The 19,883-nt window shown below is 38.1% G+C and overlaps 1 protein-coding gene across 5 annotated transcripts in view; it reads left to right on the forward strand.

Moving 5' to 3' along the window:
• TENM3 (teneurin transmembrane protein 3) overlaps positions 1-19,883 on the forward strand; it is a 319,771-nt gene that overhangs the window by 250,199 nt on the left and 49,689 nt on the right. For all 5 annotated transcript variants that reach the window (XM_082051699.1, XM_082051700.1, XM_082051701.1 and 2 more), the window contains 4 exons: positions 7,430-7,576; positions 14,569-14,785; positions 15,825-15,944; positions 16,330-16,591. In XM_082051699.1, coding sequence (XP_081907825.1) covers positions 7,430-7,576; positions 14,569-14,785; positions 15,825-15,944; positions 16,330-16,591 — 746 coding nt within the window. The remainder of the gene's footprint in view (positions 1-7,429; positions 7,577-14,568; positions 14,786-15,824; positions 15,945-16,329; positions 16,592-19,883) is intronic.

The following is a 19,883-nucleotide window of genomic DNA, read 5'->3' on the forward strand; positions in this document are numbered from 1 at the left end:
TTTTTTACATTCAAAAGATGTTTTAACGTTCAGGGTAGTTAAACTGTGGCTGGTTGGAAATGAGAGGAACTTAAGGGTGATCTGCTAGCCAGGTCAGGAGGATTAAATCACCACAGACTGAGTCCCGAATAGGTTAGAAGGGTCAAGCCAAGAGCTGTCAACTCTGACTTTTGTACCAGCTCCCCCAAAACAAGCACAAAAACACGTTTACACAAACCGCATTCTCCCTGAAGCTTGCTGTGAGAGTTTCTGTTTCAAATCCCAAAAAAACATGTTAAAAGAGCTTTAGTAGAAAATTGCAAAATCAAGAACGTAAAGTTAGGAAGCCACAAAAGAACACGTGTGTGTGTCATTGTCATTATATCATATAACAGAAGATATATATTAATTATAGCATATACATATCTTTGTAATAATAAAAAAAAAAAAAACACAGTATGTTTAACTGCTTTTCCCTCTGCACCTGACAGACCTGATTTAAGCATGTTGCAAGGCTGTGAGGGGCTGTCACATGCAGAAACTCCACTTTCTTTGTGCCAGAGGCTGGTGCACGGACTGATCTCCTGGTTAAGAATTATTTTGAAGAACTGGGTTCCACCCTTGCTTTTACCATGAATTTTCTGTTAGTTGCTCACAAAGGCAAACTTTAAATGAGTGCCTTCTGACCTTCACTTTCTGACTTGCTTCAATGTGAATTGCTAAAATGCTCTTTTGTGTATGAAATCCTATATAATTCTAAGTATTCTGGAAAATCGCATCATAGGTGTTTGCAGTCAAACAGATGGAGAGTTCTCACTTTAATCTTTCTATGCCTTAGTTACTCAACAGTAAAATGAGATAATAATAGATTCTTTGTTCACACCAGCAGTGTGAGGATACTATACTAAATAATTTTGACTTGAGGAGGAAGATGATAAAAAACAGTTACTTCTTTGTTTAGGTTAGCATGGTGTACCTGCTACTAGGGCATCAGGTGTTTGTTGTTCATGAGAGAACAAGAGCGGAGAGAGGGCTGGCGGCTCTGTACATTGACAAAGGAAGAAGAGTATAAAAATTGCTCAGGTAGCCATAAAAACAGTATTGCCTAAATTTAGTGTGTTTGACTTGACCACTCTCATGATATTCCTGTAATGGGGGGTTTGTTTGTCATGTGGATTTTAAACAAAGTTTTATACAAATATTAAAAATTAATGCAAACATTAAGTGAAGATACTAAAGCTTTCTCACTCTAAACAAACAGATAAATGTATAGAAAGCTTAAGGGAAACAATATACTATCAACATAGGGTAGTTTGCTTACAGTCAGTTTTTCTACCAAGAAATTAAGATGGCATTTTTACCTGTATCTCTTTACATGACACTCGCTGCAAGGTTATGTAGAAGTGTAAATGTGATCCGTTGCTCCCGTCTTCCTGTAGCAGATCTGTGTCTGAGAGCACGACATCTGCGTTAGCGGCCGCAATACGTATGCAATGGTTCACCAGGGAATGGGGGCTGCTGTTCTGAGCTGTGGGGGATGAGCAGAGAAACCAAACCAGAGCTTGCTCAGAGAGAAGCAGAGCAACTTTCTTCATTGTGGCTGCATACTGAAATTATTTCTTCATCATCTTCTTCCCCCTCTTCCCCCCTTTCACTCTCTTCTTATTTCACCTTTCTGCTTTCTTGTAGAGGGAGAGGCTGTAATGCAGTGAGGAAGGGAGAGAGCTGATAGTATTAGTGGAGAGGAGGCAAGGGTTCGGCTCACGTTTTGAAAGTGTAGGAAGCAAAAAACACTCAAAAGTAGTTTATCATTTAGGCAGACTTTGATCGACATGGCTTTGGTCACATTCTTTTGTATTTTTGCTTCAAGTCTGGCAGTGCTATGAGGTTAAGTTCTGCTATTAAGGCAAAGTTAGCTCATTACTCCTGTGGAGGTGTTGCGAATTGACACTGTAATGGGACTATATATACACTACAAAAAATACTTAGGATGTTCTAATCTAGTGTACAGGTTACAATGGGTGAAGATGTCTGGTGGAGGATAATAATGTAAACTAATAGAAATAGAACTATAAATTTGCTATACAGTATTTAGAAGTATGTCACCATTATAATCCTTTATGGCAGAATAATCAGAATAGCGCAGTGCTAGAAGTACCAATTAAGGAACATCAAATCAATGGGTATGTCATTCCTGCTGATTTAAACAGGAGCTGATTGGGATATAGGGATTTAATATGTACTTTTGTTCTCTGGCTATTCTGTCATACCTGGAGGAAGCAGCGTATGAGTAATCTAAGGAAGACACTGACATCTCTGATAAGAGACTAATGGGAGACATTAAATTAAAAAAAAGTCTTGGTTCTTACTGATTATGAATTATGCCATGTTAAATGTGAATTTGCCTGACTGTTATCGGTTCTTTGTAAAATAGGTTTCTCTGCCATTTATTTATATAAATATACACACACATCGATAATACCATTATTATTTTATATGAATTTTGAATGCCATTTACATCTTCTTGGATTTTGACTATCCTAGAAAATGTACAAATTTTGTATCTTTATTTTTGTTTTTCTTTATCCCATTTGGAGCTATATGTAGTCCCTCTACTCCTGGAAATAATAGCAAAATTTTAAACCCTGCAAGAAAACCCTTCTAAGTATATTGTTTGGTCTATAATTAGACTTTTTAAGGACTTAACATAACCCACATGTGTAAATATGCCAAGGAGCAGCTGCAGAGTGCTCCAAATCCCACCTCTAGAATTCCTTATCTTTTCATGACGATAAGGAAGACAGCATAACTAGTTAAACTTTACTGCAAAATTATACTATTTTGGGTTACTCGTTTTCTGCTTTTTGGTTCTTGTAGGATGCTGCACATTAACCAAAATTGTTTCTAATGTTGTCCTTAATGTCAACTGACCATAAGTAAAAGGATGCTGGAAAGTAGAACTTGTTTTCCGGGCATTATAGGTTTATGTTCTGGAACTGACTTCTTACAAGGCTACTGGATACAAAAACTCTTAAAGAACATTTTCTTATATTTTATTTTTTTTAATGCAGATTGGATTTCTGAAAGGAAATAGCATGTTGGGGCCTGGGATTGCAGGGACTATTTTGAGTTGCCTCGGAGGTTTTTTCTGTGTTCTATTTCTTACCTATCCCTACATTTGTAGAGGCATTTAATGTTTCACTGGTGGACAGTTGCATTCCCCAGACAGAGCTAATTGCTTCCATTTTATGCACTAAAGCTTGATTTTTCTCTGCACATGATACACCATGTTCTAAGAGCAGCTGTGTAGGAGCAAGGGGAATTATATTGGATGAGTAAGAGAAGAATTTGATCCACCCTCAAATGCAGCTGTATCAATTTTCTTTTTGTTTGCGGTTGATGTGAAAAGCTACTTAGTTTGTTGCTGTTGTTCTAAATGTTCTGTAATTGATGTTTTCATCTTCTTTCTTTGTCTCCCTTTAACCTTACCATTTTAGTAAAAAAAAATGAAACCACAACTCTGTGTGGGACACCTGACACTGTCTTCAAGAGAGAAGGACTAGGAAGTAGTAGCAAGTTTCCACCCTAGTCATAGCAGTGACTGTGGCTTCTGTGAGACTACATATCTTATCACCTCCCTCCTCGGGCTGGGGAAGAGCTTTTTTTCCCGTTCATTCAAACTGGCGGGAAGGCCCTGGCTGGAAATGCCTCTCTTACCCATCCGATACACATAGTTGAGGGTGACAGAGTGCTGGCCACACAGGGGCGAACAAGGATTTAGGAAAGGTCAGATTTTGAAAGAGAGCCCCCATGGGCTCTGTTGAGAGACCCCGTCCACAGCAAAAACAGGGGATTGAATCCACCATGGTTGACTCAGCTTGGTGTGTCCTCACCGCAATAGTCTGTGACATCCCGTCACCTGTGTGCAGGTGGCTGGGTTTGGTAGCCTGCAAGGCACCTGTCCAATGTAGGTTTGCTATACGACATTAAATCTCTTTAACACAACTGCAGTCAATCTTTGTTTTGTGAATGTAAGGAGGGAACATATAATCCATCTCTGCTGTGTTTTATGTATTAAAAGTAGGGCATGCTGCTTTAAATCCACCTTGTGCTCTCTTTGTCATTCATCCATCTGCCTCCTCAAATTTTTTTGAAATTTTGAATGTCATAAGTTATGAAAAAATGTCTTGCTATTCTTGGATATACCATATTATTTAGTCTTCTGTATCTAAAGCTTAAGTTTAATTTTCACCCATTTTTCCAAATGCAATGGATCACAACACTACTAACCTCACTACACCATCTTCCACCCCCCATAGACGATATAACTTGTTTTACATAATCGGTGTGTGTGCTCAGAAGAATAACTGTGGCTGAACTGAAGCAGAAGAAAACTATTCCTCCCAAAAATCCTGTTAATCCAATCAGAATTAAGTTAGTGTGCTGGTTATGCTGTCAGAGTCATACATGACCTGCAAATCAAAGATTTTCCAGTATGGTCAGTGTTTTAAAGCTCATAAGCTAAGTAATTACTCTTACGTTGTGTTGAAACTTGAATTTTTTAACTAGCTTTGATTGTATTTTTGTTACATGTAAACATCAAAGCATGTGAAGAGAAGTCAGATGAAAAATGTAGTCTGAGAAAGGTAGCATCTCTTCCTTCTGCAGGCCTCATTTCTCAAATAGTTTCATTGAATCATGACAATGTTTGCTGAAAAGATAATTTCTTGCATTTTTTAAAGCTTTGAAATACATTTTCATTTTCTAATGTAAGACCTCCCACGTCAGGTGCACCTGCTTGATTTGCATGTGAATTCTGAACAATTCTTGTTTTATGTGACACTTCTGAAATGTCTGTCTGTTTTTTTTTTTTTTTTTTCTTTTTAATTCTCAAGCTCACTATTTGGATAAGATAGTGAAAGGTACTGTATACTTGCTCTTTGATGACATGCCTATACCTACATGTACTTTTTTATATGAATATATAGTTACAAACGTACTAGCCTGGACAAAAGAATCTTCTCTTACATACATACCATGGATTATAGATTTAACTCATATGCCTTTCAACTCATCTCAAATTAAATATTAAATCTTGCTTATGTTACATAATAACATTTTAGCAGTAATTATACATTTATATACAAACTGTGTACATGTATTAGATTTTGTTTGAACCAAAAACTGAAGATAGTATTCATTTGCTGTTTGGTGCTTTTTCTTTGTTTGTCATTAGACCTCTTCCTACAAAACTGTAAATATTTAGGAAACAAAGCAAAGTGATGCTCTTGTCACAGAACAAGTGTCATTAGTTCTAAAGAACAGATTAATTATAGATATGTGTGTGTTTATATATAGACAGATCAATAGAATACCCTGGGCTCTTAAGTTTTTGTTTATCTAAATGTAGGAAATTATTACTTGTATTTTGTATGAAGCTAGAAAAAGCTTGTATAATCTATGCAACTTTTTCAATTAAAAGATTCAAGGATGCAAAAGCCTAACATGAAACAGCAAAGATTCTTGTATCTTCAGTTATGGTGAAAAACTGATTTAGAAGAATGTTTAAAATATTCCTACCCCTCTTTCCCTGAGTATCCTTCTCTATTCCTTATTTGTGTTTTTTTCATTAGAATATGGCAATATTCATGGCAATATCCAGGCTTTCACACAATAACTCTTGAGTGTACCCAATTGACTCCTAAAACGCTCTGTCAGTATGGCAATTAAATATGTAAGTCTTCCATAAATTAAACAGAAGATAGATTAAGAAAAAAATAGCTCTCATTATATCAATGAATACTACTAGCAGCTACAATCTGAAAGAATAAGAGTAGCAAGAGTAATCTCAGCCTAGCGTGATGATACAATATGCATAACTGTAGCTTCACCATCCTTCCTCATGAGAGGTTTTCCTGATTCTCTGCCTTCTAAGAGAAACTGGGCAAGAGTTAAGCATCCTTTATAACTTTTTTTCTGAGAATGTTTGTAATTTGGAGCTACATGGTTCAAAGGAGTCAGTAAATTAATAAATAAATAAACTGTTCTGAAAGACTGTTCTAAGCTCGACAAACCAAAATGGGTCAGTAGATTAGTTCACAAAGATGGTAGCTCTACAAAGTGAAGAAGTGGTTTAGCCCGTTACTTACTTGCTTTGGATAAAAGTTTACAGAAGATTTTTGTGTCCAAAAATATCTGATTTGTAGCCACCTTCTCATAAGATACTTAGTGCCATATCTGTACTTGCTTCTGTCAGTGTCTTGTCATAGTCACAGATAAGGAACACCAAAATCTACATATTTATAGTGTTGTCATCCTCATACAGATCATGTTGGCTGCATGCCAGATTTCATCACTAGGAAGTGACAGATACTGTTTATATAATGCAATGTTAGACTGAAAACAAGTATCAGTTTTGGATATATTAAATTATTTTAATTGTTTCCCAAATTTTCCCTCCTTGGCCATAAAAGCAGACAAGATAGGATATAAAGGTAACAGCACAAAAGCCTTAGGGAGATTGTCACAAAAAATCACTCTCTGCTATCTGTCTTGAAGCACGTCACTACCGTGTTTTTGTTCAGTCTATCAATGTTTTATTGTGGTCCTTATGGTATTTCATTTTGTCCGTCCTAAGTAATCAAATACGCACAGCTATTACATTTAGTTGGAAATCCTGTTGGTCCTGTCCCATCCGTATGCAGCCTGAATCCTAATGTTTGTTAGAATAGATGCTAAGCTGCTTCACTATTTCCTGGGCTTTGCTTATTCTGTGAAAAGGAATGTATTTTTGGCATAAAGTATAGTCATTAAAACTGGCCTATACTTTGTGCAATTATTTAACGCACTGTAATTTCACATGAATATACGGCAACTCTGAGACCAGATAAAGTTGACATTCTCTTTTATTATGTGCCTAAAATCATACCCATTTTCCTACTTAAGAATTTGGAGGGATCTGATCATAGTAACAGGGAGCTTATACCTTTGTGCCAGTAAGTAACCAATACTGCATAGAGCAAATAATGATCTGTTCTATGAACACAGAAAAACGTATGGTTTTACACAGCTGTATTTGCACTATGCATTCACCTCTTGTTACTTTGCCAAAAAAAAAAAAAAAAAAAAAAAAGGAAAGGAAAAAAGAAAAAAAAATTAAAAAGCAAACTTAATTTTGTCTGGCCTGCAGGTATTTAGAGGATTGGTGCATTTATTTCCTGCCTGTACAGGTAAGTGGTGTCTCAAGTGTCAGGCCAATCAAAGATGCCACTTTGCTAAGAATTATGTTCCCCAGGTAATGTTGCTGTTCCACTCCATGTGCAATTACAGTATTTGTGCTGTTCTTAAGGCCTGTTCCCAGTAAGCGTCCCTTGTTTGTAATTTTTTTTCATTTTATATAATCGCAGTATTTAAATCACTTGTGATTTTTCCTCTCTGTCTGTTTCAACAGAGGGCTGCCCTGGCTTGTGCAACAGCAACGGGAGGTGCACGCTGGACCAGAACGGCTGGCACTGTGTCTGCCAGCCGGGATGGAGGGGAGCGGGATGTGACGTAGCCATGGAAACTCTCTGCACTGACAGTAAGGACAACGAAGGAGGTAAGATATACCAACTGGATCTTTAACACTGGGGAGAATGTGTTGAGGAACAGAGATTTTACAGTCAGGTCATTAAATACTGCCATGAGAACCATACACGTGTTTTACTAGCTCTTACGCCTGTAAGAATACACTGCCGTTTTCAGTGCTTTTATGTAGCACATCAGCAAAACCTTACAGGATGTTTATGATAGGTGAGAGATGTACTTAGAAAATGGTGGATGTCACCTTAGGTTCCCCACAATATTCTTTTTTACTGGAATAAAACATAGTCTCAAGTCAGTGAACTGTAGTGGAGGGGAAAAAAAATAAAGTTCAAATTTTCAGTGACCTCACAAGGAAATTATCCCAAGAGAAAAGGCCGTATGGGGAGCTTACATTTTGACCCATGATGCTATTGCTGGAAGGAATCGGTTGCCCAGTCTACAGAGATCTTATCCCTCCACAGCCTGTGAATGCTCAGATAACTGACAGGATGCTTCCAGAAGTCGTCTTTTTTTTGGCTTGCTTTCCGCAGTCTGTCATTCAGGTGACAGGTAACAATCTGCAGCAAGAGGCAGGAAGGCCTGTTGACTTAAGGAATCAATCAGCAATCGTTATTGTGGGGCAGAGAAGGTGGAGGGGCTGTGACTTTGGCATGACTCCAGAATCACACAAAAAAAAAAACCACAAAAAAGATGAAATGTGAATGCAGTCAAATATTAGATCAGAATAATGCTTTGATTGTCTACCTTTCTTCCCCTTCTGTCATCAGCTCTTTTTGTTTAACACCTTCAGATTCAGAGCAGAGATAAGAAACACCATTAAGGGCCTCTGGATGATGATAAAGTCATCTGTGACTTTGTTTTTCAGCTTTATACTACATACGCCTTTGTTGTTGCTGGTGGGCTGTTTGCTCCCATATCCCAACTGCAGTTTGGATCTTGGACATCACGAACTATAAAAAACAGCAACATTTATTTCCCAAGGAAAATAAATAACACACTTAAAACAGTGCTGCTGTCAATCGCTTTACACGTCATTTGATTTGTCATCCTTCTTCATTTACATATTGTATATTTTGAGTCAGTTTTGCACATTTAAGGGGCCTAAAGAATCTGATGCGATTTGGTACATCCCATCTGAGCTAGCATGAAGCTGAATTCTCGCATGTAGGAAGGGAGCGGGAGGAATGACTGGCCACAGCATAGCCTTGCAGGGGTGCACTGCTTGGGGAATTACATTCAGGTGGGCCAGGGGATTATGAACATAGGGAGAAAGAGAAATGTTCAGGCATGAAAGAAGACAGAGCAAGGAGGAGTACAAACTAGGTTAAAGCATAAACAACTTGGAGGAGAAAAAAAAAACAAGCAAAAAAAAAACCCACCACAGGTCATGTAGAGGAAAAAAGGTTGAAAACCCAGTGAAACAGATTCAGTAAAAGTTAAAGATAATAGAAGGACGTGAAATATCAGAGGGAGAACCAAGAGCAGATAACGGAGCAGTGGGAGGAAGAGGGCAAGGTGAACAGCAATGCACGTAAACAGAAAAGGGTAAAGAAGATGCTACTTCAGACTGAAAGCAATAAAGCTGTTTGTGAGGAAAAGGGGAAGAGGAACAAGGAATTGGAGCAGAAGGATCTGACAGAATTACTTGAAAGTTCAAGAAGATAGAACAATAGTGGAAAAAAAAAAGGTCTAATTTTTTTCACTATTTCCTTTACAGACTTTATGCAGCCATGTATAAGAAAGGGATTGGCCAAACAGTTGTTTTGCCATGATTGACCTGTGTAACACTACTTGTCACTGTCATTTCTCTTTCAGTGTGGTTATTTTCATTTATATGCTTCAATACAGAGCATATTTGCTTCAATCTTTGACTAGTGGCTGAGGAAAAGGGTTAAAATATACCAATTAAATTAAATTAAAAACTGGAAGCATACCAAACAAAACTGAGAAAAAGAGAGTAATCTTTGCCAGAAACCCACCTAGAAAGAGCAGCAGTGTTTCTTCCCTTTCCAAGAGTACGTGCAATCAGCCCACTAATCTCTTGAGCAAGCCATTGAAATTCCAGACAGCTGCAGGGAATGACACAAGGAGGCCTCTGCTGTATTTGTTTATTGTGGGAGATTAGGTTATCTGAGCACTTATGCTGAATTTATACCGATGACTGCAGGTAGTGTGATTTACATCGCACTAGGCTCAGTGCTTATGTAATTGAAGTTATCTTGGTTGTTAGCTAATTGATACACTGTGGTTATGTTTCATCCTACACTGGATAAAATATTTTTCATATATTAATATGTGTATAATTCATTAATAACAGTGTCTGCTGTTCCTTTGATTCTCAGCTCTTTCTGGAACTGAGTATTCGAATTCTATCAATATGAGCATCCCAAGGACCTCAATGGGAATATTCTCCATAGGAGATACTAATGATATCAAAGTGTACTTGATTATTTTCCCTTCTAGGTACTGGTGATTATTACTCATGTTCCTTTTAATACAGATTTCTGAGAGTCTTGCAGATCATTTTCTTTCTCTTTAAGGATCACTCTTTATTTGTCCCTGGTTTTGATTTGGATAATAAAATACAGAATTTTCTTTACATTTTAGCAACCCACAAAGCGTGTGCAACATGCAGACCTTAGGCTGAATTAAACTACTGACTTTATGGGGAGAGGGGAAGTCAGAGCTGTCCATGGGTGGAATAAGCCTCACCTTTACTTGGGAAAAAAAACGTGTCACTGTTATACTTTCCCAAAATGGCCCATGTTTTGTCATCACTGTAGAAAGAATAAGCTGTTTACTGTTTAGGTAGGTCTTCACTGAGCAGATTCCTTTGTTTAAGTTTGCTTTTTATTAGCTCTTCTCCAATTATTAAGAGTAGTTACAGGTTTCCACCAGCAGGATTTAAGAGATTATTAATATTCTTTTATTACTAAAATGAAAATAAGTACCGTAATAAAGCAAAGCATACTTAGCACTACTGTATTTCTGTAATTACTTGCACAGGCTAGGATAGCCTGCTCCTGATAAGCATTGTCACAAGGTAGTACAAATTCAGCCTAAAGATTACCTAAACCAGGGCCTCTTCTCTGATAGTGGCTAATAGCAAATGTTTAGCGAAAAATCATAACAGGACAAATATGAACGTTTTCTTTGGTATACCAGCAGGATGCTAATTAACATCAGAAATTACCGCCCCAGAATGTTTTGAATGTCAAAAGGGCTACTAAGTACAAAGATAACCTAAGCTCAGGAAATGTCAGGTTTGTACTTGAGTTAGGACTGATGCAGTGGCCTGCTCTCGTGTTCTCTGGTTTCTGCTCCAACACTTCCCACTATTCTTCAGCTTTTTGTTTGCATCTATGGTTGCTGGGGAGTGCTGGGTTGATATATCCATAGCAATTATCCACAGTGACTCCAAGATTTCGTTCTGGAGTGACAGCTCATTTAGAGCCCAACACTTTATAGTTTAGGCTTCTTCACTCCAACAGGAGTGTTGAATTTGAGCAGACTATAGGTATGCTTATAGAGATGCTGCAATAGTAACATGGAACAAGGTCCTTGTGTGCTTCTCAGGAATAAATCAAGGGCTATTTCTGCTTTCGTGGCTTTTCCAAGCAGCTGCTCCTACAGGCAGTCATTTTTGCTGTCTATAATTGAGTCCATTCATTATAGCCTGTTGTAAAATGGAGCTCTGCGAGGGTAACTGAGGTTTATTAACACAGTTTTCTGTCCTTTCCAGCCTCTTGTCTTAGTGTGCCACAGTTACCAAAACTGTCCTGTGGGACAGCCAGCATCATAGCTCCAAAACTGTATTCTTCCTTTGTAGGCACTAAATGTAGGCACTTTGTGGAGATTTTTTGTTGCCAAAATTTCTGATCTATTTATTTACCAATAATGTGATTAATGTAGGTCCTTGGCCATGATCTCCCCTTGACACAAGCTGAACTTGTGCCCAGGACTTATTTTGTCCCCCTGTTTTTCTTCCTTCCATGTTTTATGCATACTCCTTAGAATCCATTCAAAAGCAAACACGACAACTAATATATCTTATTTTTTAGACATCCATAAGTGTGAGAATCCTCTTTGTTGCCGAAACCTCTCATTTAATGGTTTGGGGGTTTTATTAATCTCTCCAAATATGAAATATAATCACCAGACCATGCTCCATTGCAATTCTGTGCATTTTGCAACAAAGGGAAAAGTGACATCTGTCAAGATATTTACAGCTAGACTTTAGCTTTTGAGGAAGAAAACGATAATGTAATCATTACATCTTCCATATACAGAAGAACCTCTTTCATCTAGAACAAAAAAAGCCCCACAAAATAGCCTTCTGAGACTGATAATGATTGTCCAGCTGACTGTAGGAGTTTCTATTTTCTTTATAATTCCACTATCATATTTGAGTGATATAACCAATAAGACAGTGTTGAGATAAGTCCCATATTTTTCAGGCTAAACAAAATTCATCAGTAATTTTGCAGAGCCATTTCAGAAAGGAAATTTTACTCTGCTTCACACAGTGCAATAGAGTGCTCAACTTAGTGGTACTAGATAGCTCTAGCCACATAAGTACGGCAAAAGGATGAAAAATGTTTTCTCAAGTTATGAGGAGCCAGATTCATAACCATCCGTCACTCGCCTGGGCAAGTTGCTGATAAACTCCACAGAAGAATAACAAACAGCGTATCCCTGTATCTTGGCTGGTGAAAATGAGATTCTTTCTCTGATTGATGTTAGCGGAGAGGCTTGTAAAAATGCATTTCCAGCTGATTAGTTCAGAAGGTGTCAATCTCATGCAGTTTTATGACCTGCAGACTATACTCCAGATGTACATTTGCTTTTTATAAACTAACAAAGATGAATGACGAAATTCGAGCATTTCTTTGGCAACTGCACCACATATTGCCTGGGAGACCATACAGAGATATAAAAACCCAAAACTATGCTGTTAACCATCAGTACCCCCCACCTTGACACTGATCCAGGCTTCTAGAGTTAAAACCAGCAAGGGAGGTCAATACTTTAGCTAGGAAAGGGTTTCATATTGTACAAGAATGAGACTAGAAAATCACAAGAGTCATGGACTGAGGGTGGAAAGGCCTCTAGAAATCATCTGGTCCCACCCCCTGCTCAAAGCAGGGTCAGCTAGAGCAGGTTGTTCAGGACTGTGTCCAGTTGGGTTTTGCATATCTCCCAGGATGGAGACTTCACAACTTTGCTGGGCAACCTCTTGCAGTGTCTGACCACCTTCACAGTAAAAAAAAGTTTTCCTGATGTTTGGGCAAAGTCTCCACAGTACTCCAGGTTTGAACTCCCCACTGCTGACAGGAAGGATCACCTCCCTTCACCTGCTGGCAACACTCCTCCTAATGCAGCCCAGAATGTCACTGGCACCTTCTTTGCTGCAAGGGCATGTTGCTGGCTTGTGTTCAACGTGGCGTCCACCAGGACTCCCAAGGTCTTCTCCACAAAGCTGCCTTGCAGCCAGTTGTCCCCCAGCATGTCCTGGTGCAGGGGCTGGTTCCTCCCCGGGTGCAGGACTTCTCTTTGCACTTCTCTTTGTTGAACTGCACGAGGTTCCTGTCAGCCCATTTCTCCAGCCTGTCGAGGTCTGTCTGAATGGGAACGTGACCCTCTGGTATATCCTCATCCCAAGAAAAATAAATCTTATTTCTTTTCTCTTAAAAAAAGTTTAAACTTTGATATACTTAAACGATGACTTTTTCATCCCTTTTTGTTTTCCTTGAACTGACTTCAATGTCAGCTGAGTTAAATAAGAATTTTAGATGTGCAAAAGAATAGAAATCGCAGTCCTTTGCTATTTTGCCAATCTTCTAACTGATCCACATAGCCCAGCAGTCCTTAGAGGAATACCTTTAGAAGATCTCTGTTTACTTACGCTCTTTCAACATACGATTGAACAAAAATGGATTATATTTTTCCCTTCAGAAAGAAGTTTTACTCTAAAGCTAGATGATTTTGTGAGAGAAGCAGCCATGGGCTTCCTCCGAGTGCTGCATTGGTGTATTTTTCAGTGCAGCAAGCAAGCTCCCTCTCTAACCCAAATGGAATAATAAAATGTTTGAGCTATTTCAGCCTTGCTGTTCTTTTGGGGAAACAATTATCAGCTATGTGATACTATATTACATTCATCTGGAAATTTTCTGTAGCTGACATTTCCAGGCTCATATTCCTTATGACTTTACTTACAGCAAATTAGTAGTTATCAATTTGATCTTGATTTTAATCTTTCACCAAATTAGATTTCCAGTGCTGTGACAGATCTAATGCTCATTATATGTGAATATTTCAGCACATAAGCATAAAAGCACCCATGTGTTTAAATCTTGTTTATACTGGCCAGCATTCCTGACCAATTTATTCAGCATAAAATCTAAATGTTAAATACAGATTTTATTCTCTCATACATTTTCATGCAAAATTCTTGTGGAAATGGCCTTTGCCACTTGCAACAAAATCTTTCTGCCAAGGTATAAATGAGTCCACCTTGATAAATGTTGTGAAATATTTAAAGCTGCATACAGCATAGATATGCTAAAAAACTTCAGGAAAACAGCAGAATGGGAGTTACTTGGTTTTGGTTTGGTTTGGTTTTTTCTCTAACAAGCCAAATAACTCCAGATAAAAGCTGTTTAGACCCACCTGTAATGTTTAATATTTATAAGTTAACAGTGTACACAGAGCTTGAGTTCCTCCATTTTCTGTTTTTTTCAACATGTTATTAGAAAACTATCAAATAAATAGGTTTAATTTATAGATGATACTGAGTATATTCAGCTTGCATGGATTTCCATGGGAGTTTAAGAGCTCAGTAAACAGTGACACTCTCTTTCTTTAACTGAAAGTTAATTCATTAAAATCTTATTTAATAGTATTCTTTCAAACTACATTTTTTTTAATCTCCCAGCTGACTGGCCCATTCTCATGCAAAGGGGCAGGAGGAAGAGTGTGTTCACTTGTGTGACTTTCTGCCAACAGATGGGCTCGTTGACTGTATGGATCCTGACTGCTGTTTGCAGAGTTCTTGCCAAAACCAGCCTTACTGCCGTGGGCTACCTGATCCCCAGGACATTATCAGCCAAAGCCAACAGTCGCCATCTCAGCAAGCTGCCAAAGGATTTTATGACCGGATCAGTTTTCTCATCGGAGCAGACAGCACTCATGTCATACCTGGGGAAAGTCCTTTTAATAAGAGGTGAACACGGCTCATCATTTACTCGTGAAATAAATTGAAGAGCATGTGAGATTAATGTTTAGAAGAAGATCCACTGCGACTGCAAATGTCATGGCATGGACTTTCAGCAGAAACCTTTTCTCTTCATTTATCAAATTGCTTATTTTGTCTCATTTCCTGTAAAATTCATATTGCCAGTGCCGGTAGGTTACAGAAGGTATTTGCCATGCTTAGTACCTGTGTTCTAACAGGGCACTTCATTAATGATTAAATAAATCTTTATTTAACCAGTTGATTTGGGCTAGCACAGTTGGAAATACATCAAAGCAATGAAAACACTTCAGAAGGAAAAGCAAAGCTGCACTTTTTAAACTGAGCTCACTAAATAATATAAATTATGAATTAATGTAATAGAACTGTTAAGTGCACGACAGTATAATTGCATAAACCGTTTGACTGGTGCTCTACGAAGCAGTAATGACCTGAAAATAAACCAGTAACAGGAAGCAGGTGTCTGGGATCTCACTGAGTGAAGGAAGATGATTTACACTAGAACTACTGCGTTTGCAGTAATTTAACAGCATTAATGTGTTTGGGCACAGCAGTTGATTAAAAGTTGTTGCACAAATGTTCCTTATTGCTCTTTTAAATTTTGTACTTCATAGTCCCTGCAGTTTTACAGATTGCTTTGATACTAATTGAAAAGTACATTTTTCTTTAAGAGTCTGCCAGAGGTATGACTTACAGTGGGAACATCTAGAGTTTATAAGTTTTTAAAATTCTTCAGTAAATCTCTGGTCTTAGTAACTCAGTATGGGTGGAAGGAACCAAAGTAAAATCAATAATATTAACAAAATTATTATCTGTGTATTTCAAGGCATTCATTATGCAGTGTAAATTATGTGAACTTGTAAAAAGGTTAGAGTCTCAGGAATGTTTTTGCTAATGGTTGTTGACACCATGCAAAGATGTGTGTGTATGTTCGCTCTACTAGATTTAATTCATTTAAAAGGGAACAAAAAAAGCAAATTTGTAATTTGATCCTGCATCTTTTTCACAGTCTTGCATCCGTCATAAGGGGCCAAGTATTAACTGCTGATGGAACGCCACTCATTGGAGTCAATGTCTCCTTTCTGCACTATCCAGACTATGGATATACAATTACTCGCCAAGATGGAATGTAAGTGCAATTTGAAACACTTCTAAGTCGTAAAGACAGCAAAGGTCTTACTGAGGAGCTGCTTGTAAAAATAAAATGATGGAAACAAAAGACACAAAAAAAGCAATTGACCGAAGCTGTACTTAGTACATTCTTCAAATGTAAAATGTGCTGATTATATACTTCAGAAGTAGAAGGTATTGTTTAGTTTAAACGCAACATCCCAAACTCTCCGTTCGCTTAGTGTGGTATTATGTAATATATTTTAATTGATTTCTCCGTTGTTCCCAGTAGAGCCATTCTGCCTTCAGAGCACTGAAGTGGAATGAAGAATCAATCAGTAAAATGGAGGCTGTAGATGGCTTTGGGAATTTGCTGACTAGCAAGCCCTGCTGTTTTTTTCTAGGTTTGACTTGGTAGCGAATGGCGGTGCCTCCCTGACCCTGGTGTTTGAGCGATCGCCGTTCCTGACACAGTATCACACAGTTTGGATTCCCTGGAATGTCTTTTATGTCATGGATACCTTGGTCATGAAGAAGGAAGAGAATGACATTCCTAGTTGTGATCTGAGTGGATTTGTAAGGCCAAACCCTGTTATTGTGTCATCGCCTTTATCCACCTTCTTTAGAATTTCTCCTGAAGACAGTCCTGTCATCCCAGAGACACAGGTAAGGTGTGCCTCAAATAAATCACATTTTATCACAGGCTATATTGTATTAAGCAACCATAACAAAAAGAGTGCAAGCTACTCTTGAAAAAATAATTCAGACTAAGTGCTAAGAATTTGCAACATGATTATTTTCAGGCCAATTTATGTATTCTATGGGATGATTTTTAAACTTTCATCTGGAAAAAAAAAAAAAAAGTAAGAAAGCTTGGTGTACACCAATGTCTGGTTTTAGATTTATTTACATCATTTAATGCACATCACGTCTTCAGCCATCAAGCACTGGCCCATCAAAATGGACACACTGTAGTACATCTGACTGTTCTGACTGCCCTTTTGTTAGAAGCACATCTCCAAAACTGAACATGAGAGGTGTTTTTCCACTATGTCTGAAAGACCCATACAGTTCAATTTATCTGTTTAGTCCGGATAAATAGCGTGACACTCAGATTTTTATAAACTAAAAGAACTCCTTGTAACGCTGTGGACAGACTTACAAGCCAGTGAGCATGTGCGGTAATCTACTTCTTCAGAACTTGTAATACCAAAAGTAAGACTCACATCAAAACCTTGCTTTAAATAGAAAAAGCTGTGACTGGAGGTTTTTTTTCTCTAACATAAATGTATTAATAATTCCTCTATCTCAAATAACTAATTACTAATGTAGTCTTCCTTAACTCTTAAAGCAAAGTTGCATTTCAAGAAGTAATATTTCTCTCATTATTGATTTCTGATAAAACCTTTCCTAGTGAAACAGTACTCTTTCTGCATCCCTCTTCCTCTCTCTCTCTCTCCCTTCTCTCTCTCTCTCCTTTCTCTCTCTTTTTCTTTCTCTCACCTTCACAATGCCATAATTACATAGAGAATTCTTTTTCCCATTCACTAAGAAATGTCCTTATCTCTTCAAGGGACACATAGAAAATGTATTCAAATGTTTTCATGCAGACCTCTTAAGAAAAGAGCAAAATCATTAAGCAGTTGACGGTAAGAGCAGGTTTAAAGTAAAGATGTAAGGAAATTACAACTAAACACCCATACAAATCTAGACTGTGCTAGAAAATCGTTGCTTTTATCTTCACTATCATTTCTGTGCCTTTGATAACTACAAGTCAATTAAAAGAAAATATTTGCAAAATGCAGTCCACTGAGAAACTGTTCTAATTTACTTGTTTTGGCAGCAGACGATAGAGTCAGTTTCTGAAGTGATGCAAAAAGGCTTAGATGGATGGGGTATAAATCAAGAAAAAAGTAATAATAGAAGAATGACAAAAAAAATACATATTTTCAAAAAGCACTTGTATCATCTATGTAAACAAGTTTTCATGAGCAGTGGGACTAATAAGTCTGGATTCCTACTAATTCCCACCCATTGCTATAATTCCAGCTATCTGCCACATCCAGTCCTTCCCCCACGGCCTGCAGTCAGCCGTTGTCTCACAGGAATAACAACTTGGCAACTTCTTCCCTACCCGAACCCTTTTTTTTAGAAACCCTAAAAGAACTGAATTTAGAGATTCCTACTGTCATTTAAAATGTGGTTGAAAGTGGCTACCAGCTTCAAAAGTTGCGAGGTGGGAGGTCTGACAGGCAGGACTGTTGGATCAAGTAGATTTCCCTGGAAAACCAGCCAGAAGGAAAGATCATATTCTCAGCACATCCTAAGCAGTTGGTGTTGATGGGTCGTTTATGACAAGGTAAAAGTAGTACTGTCATTATGTATGAAAAAAAATGGTTCTGGTACTGTGAAAAAAAAAAAAAAATAATCAAGGAGTATTTTCTTCTGTATTCTTTGCTCATCACACATGTAATCCCCTGATTTGGCAAGTGGGAGCTGCACAGCTGTGCCTGGCCCATAGCCTGTAGGGTCAGGTTCCCCTGGGAAATGCATAATACTCAACAGTCTGTCTCCCCAAAAATTCGTTACTCTGATAAAAGATGGGCAGAACTGGATTTCATTCAGAACTGTCTGTGCAGCTCCGGAGAAACTGCTGTAGATCTCTTCATAAAAAAGAGGCAATGCCAGTTTAAAGTGGGGGAGACTGGATGAAGGCACAGAGAAAGACAGGGTTGCCCATGTTCCTTCAGTCAGTATTAGTCACCCTCTTTGCATGGTGTGACAGCGCTCGCTGTCACGTACTACAGAAGAAAATGATGTGCTGCTGGAATCATCATGCCTTGAAGGGCTTCATCAGCCCTTGGAGATAATGTTTCCAAAAGAGTGTACTTGGTGGCTTATGAATCCCAGATTGATCAGAGGGGGAATTAAGGTCTGTACCAAAGCAGCAGCAGCAAACTGAAAAAAGAAGGCAAGCAAGAGGAAAGAACAAATGCAGTAGGTGAAGGGGTGATCACAGACCCAGCAGATCATTACTCAATAGGGATGGTAATAAATAACGTTAACTAAATTTGGACTACTTAGGCATGACTTTATCTACTTTTAATTGGAAGTTAGCATGCTCTGCGTAGACTTAACTAGCTGAGATTAATCAGTGTGGAACAAGACAGCAAACTGCATACAGATGAGGGAGAACAGGTTAAGCTGGAGCTGCTTATATGTGTTAGGTAATATTGTTGCTGTCTTTTTCCTAATATAATAAACGTGTTTCCCACATATTGCAGTATGGTCTGGCAGAAACCCACAAGTGAGTCACAATTGAGCAACTCTGAAATTGAGTTTTTGAGGCTTTCCTTCTCCTAAACTTCTATTATCCACTGTTACGTACACTTGCAAGACGCCTTCTGCAGGTCCTGAGCTGCTTGTTTCTGTCACCTCAAGTGGGTGGGAGTAGGAAGACTGAAAAGTTTTCTTTCAAATTATATGCTCAAGGTTGCCCACTTGTTTTTTTTCCCCTCTCCCCTGACTCTCTCTCACTACTGGCATTACTATACAACATAAGCTGGCAAAATCTATTTACCCAGAAGTAGTCAGGGTGCAATGTGGGCCTCAGTGACTTAATAAAAATGATTGTTTGTAACTTCAGTATGGCCAGATTTTCAGCAAAGAAATTAACCTATTTCACAATTTAAACAGGTACTATAACAGGATGTCTGGATATTCCAGTGTTCCATGGATGCTGCATCCTAGTTTCACTCAGCTAAAATCTCCAAACTTCAAGTTTGTGCTGAAAAAATAATGGAGATTATTCTTAGGGCCAAATAGCTCCATTTATGCATCCTTGTCTTCCAGCAGGTTTTCTGGTTTTATTCTCTTTTGCTTTCTGTTTAAAACTTTATATACACCTCTTGATTTATTCTTTTATGGGCCCGTTTTTAGGTTTTTACACGTGTATGGC

The sequence above is a fragment of the Streptopelia decaocto genome (assembly GCF_964273445.1).
Source record: "Streptopelia decaocto genome assembly, chromosome: 4".
Lineage (NCBI taxonomy): Eukaryota > Metazoa > Chordata > Aves > Columbiformes > Columbidae > Streptopelia > Streptopelia decaocto.